General features: G+C 59.3%; 1 protein-coding gene across 1 annotated transcript in view; it reads right to left on the bottom strand.

Annotated features, from left to right (window-relative positions):
• Nucleotides 1-348, bottom strand: part of CKB (creatine kinase B) — a 4,441-nt gene extending 4,093 nt beyond the window's left edge. The window contains exon 1 of the mRNA XM_011378489.2: nucleotides 199-348. Within this exon, the coding sequence (XP_011376791.2) occupies nucleotides 199-348 (150 nt within the window). The remainder of the gene's footprint in view (nucleotides 1-198) is intronic.
• Between the last annotated feature and the right edge of the window lie 2,703 nt (nucleotides 349-3,051).

Genomic DNA, 3,051 nt, shown 5'->3' with positions numbered 1-3,051 from the left:
CCGCCCACAGGCCCAGACCACCCCCTCTGCCAGCCTCCCACCCTGAGTGTCCCCTCGCAGGGACCCCGCGCAGCCCCCATGCCCCACCCGGCTCTGGCCCAGAACACCGAAGCCAGAACCTCAGACCCTTGGACATCCTGGCGTTTCCCCCGACACTGCCTCCGGGCGGGAAACTGAGGCAGGAGAGCCACAGGGTACTTGGGGACGTTCGGGCTCATCTGCATCCTGGCTGCTGCCAGGGGCCGGGCGCGAGCGTCCCGGGCTTCTGAAGCAGGTCTCGCCTCCGCCCCATCCACCGGGACCCAGCTGGTCGGAGCCGCCGACCTTCCTCAAGGTGCCCGCGGGCATCTCCGGGGCCGTCTTGGTGCAGAGCGGAGGCGCACTGAAGGCGCAGTCTGGCGGCGGCCCAGCCTGGCGGCACCCGCGCGGTACCTTGACCTTGGACAAGTTCCCGGGCTCCGGGGGATTCACGCCAGAGACCCCCGGCCCTTCCCCTCCTGATCGATTCGGGAACACTGCGGCCCCAAGAGACCGCTGGGGAGAGCTCTGTCAGTCTCCAGACCCCAGCCCTGGGCACCTCTCAGCAGGGGACGTGTTTAGTCTCTCCACTTCGCACCCAGCGGCGGCCGCCAGAGACTCTGGCAAAGAGGGGAAGAAGCACTAACAAACCATAAATATAGGTGAGATTTAAAAAAAGGAAAAAGAAAACTCACTCACAATCAGAATCATGCACATTAAAACGACTCTCCTTTCCACTTCCCCCGACACACGCAGATTGGCAAAAACGTCAGATCGACACACCAGCCAGAGCTGGCTATGGGGTGGAATGTGGGGAGACAGGCGTTCACACGCTGCCTGCAACTGTGAATTGCTACATCCTTTTTGGAAAGTAATTTGGCAATATCTATTAAAATTAAAAATGTTCATACTGCATGACCCAACAATCCTACTTCTAGGAATCCAGCCTATAGAAAGGACAGTCTCAGCTCTCTGCAGACAGACCAGGAGTTGCGTAGTGGAAAGAACAAACCAACCAATCTGGGTATAACTCGAAGCCCTCCACTTGGGGACTGGCCATGGGGTAGGGAGGCATGTACCCAGTACAGAATATTAGGCAGCCATTAGAAAGAGTGAATTGGCGCTTCTGAGGTTAATGCCCACAGTATGTTGCTTCATGAATAAAGCACGAAAGGAGGAACCCCTTATCTATGTGCATAACTAACAAAATCCCGCAGGTCTTCGCCGAGAGCTCTGGGCTGCAAGGGGAACGAGCTGCAGCTGGGGGAAGACTGGCCGGTCGCAAGCAGCCAAGAGAGCAAAATGCCAGCGGGAGATGGGAGGAGATGGGTGGAGATGGGAGGAGATGGGTGGAGATGGGTGCGGCTGGGGGGCGGGGCAGAGCGAAGAATTCCAGTGTGTTTGGGGAGTGGGCATTGAAGCCAGATCCGAAGGAGGAGCACATCGGTCCCCTCTGTCTGCGCGCTCATCGACTGTCCCTGGCTGTCCCGTCAGACAGCAGAAGGGACCCCTGCTTCTTCCCCAGCTCACCTTAGAGTGCTTTGACCTGTTCCCAGTCAGCATTTTGGGTGTTTTGTTTGTTTTAGATCCAAACCATTGTAAAAAGGCAAATGGCCTGGGCTGGCCAGACAGCAGGTGTCCCTTAAGCCTGGAATTCCTGCGCTCTGTCCCCTGCAGCCCCTCCCCCCAATTTTCTAACTCCGTGCAGCTGCCCTCCCGCTTCCCCCATCCCAAAGGCCTAATGGGCTCAAGTTTCTGTTTCTAGAAACCGGAGCTGCTGGCCCTGGAGGCTGACTGGGCTTTCGGACCCCGCGCGGGTGGAGGGCGAAGTCCTCTGTACTTCCTCTTTGTCTTCAGCCTCTGCAGCTTCACAGGAGGCTCCCTTCCCCCCGCCCCACCCTCAGGTTGCTGAAGACTTAACCGCTTTGTGGGGCGGGGGAGAGAAGAATCCCCATTTCCACTCCCTCCCCTAGTAAGGTCCAACTGGGGAGGTGGTCCAGAGGCTTGGGGCTGCCTTGCCCAGGGTCAGGCAGGCCCTCAGGGGTAAGCCTGCTGGGGCTCCTGCAGGCTTCTGCCTTCTGAGATGGGCATTTTGTCCCCATTTTGCAGATAAGCAAAAGGAAGATCAGAAGGTGGGTGATGGAGGGGCCAGGTCAGAGGTCAAAGATCCTGGAGTGCCTAGCATTGTGCTAATCTGACAGGGACCCACCTTGGGGACCCCAGGCAGGCCGGGCCTGGGCTGGACTCAGACTGACATGACAAGGTGATCAGCAGCTGTGACAGGGGAAGGACAGGGAGACTGAGGGCTTTAGACCCAAGTGTCAAGGTGAGGACTTCCCCATCCCCACCAGGCGGAGGCTGCTTGGGAGCCTGGGTGGTCACAGCAGGGCGGTGGGCGGGAGGTCTGGAGGGCGCCAGCCTTCATCTCAGCCAGAACACTGCCCCTGGCTGACCTGGCTCTCATCTGTGGACCCTTCACTTTCCCCAGGGCCCACAGAAGCCGGTTTGGTGGCGTCCAGGTGAGAAGCCAGGTGACATCACCTGGCCAGTTTATGGTCCAAATTTCTCAGAAATCACGCCTGCTTACATATTAACTACCAGGGCCCCAGGGGGTGGGGAGGCTCCAAGGAATTCCTGCCTTTCATCCACAGATCATGTCCCTCTCCCGCTCAGCAGGGTAGACAGAGGTGGGCCAGGTGCAGGGGCAGGGCCAGGCTTCAGGTGGGGGACTAGAGACTGGTCATTCTCTGAAGCATTGTTTCCTCCTGGTGCCCTGTCCCTGAGCTCTGCGGGCCCCAAAAGGGAAGGTGGCTGGGGGCAGGAGAAAAGCAGGGCTGCCTTGGGATCACAGGGCACAGTGGGTTACTCGGCTGGGCTGGTCAGACAGGAGGGGCCCTCGGGTCACCTGATCCCTGCCTGAGATGCGTGCAGAGCAGCCACCCCCCGTGGGCATCCGCCGCTTCTCCCTTGCCTCCAGGGGCTCCTGCCTGCCTGTTCCCACCTGTCTGCAAAACCTGCCATTGCCCCTCTGCA

The sequence above is a fragment of the Pteropus vampyrus genome, unplaced genomic scaffold, assembly GCF_000151845.1.
Source record: "Pteropus vampyrus isolate Shadow unplaced genomic scaffold, Pvam_2.0 Scaffold341, whole genome shotgun sequence".
NCBI lineage: Eukaryota > Metazoa > Chordata > Mammalia > Chiroptera > Pteropodidae > Pteropus > Pteropus vampyrus.
This window is presented reverse-complemented; position numbering and strand designations above follow the sequence as displayed.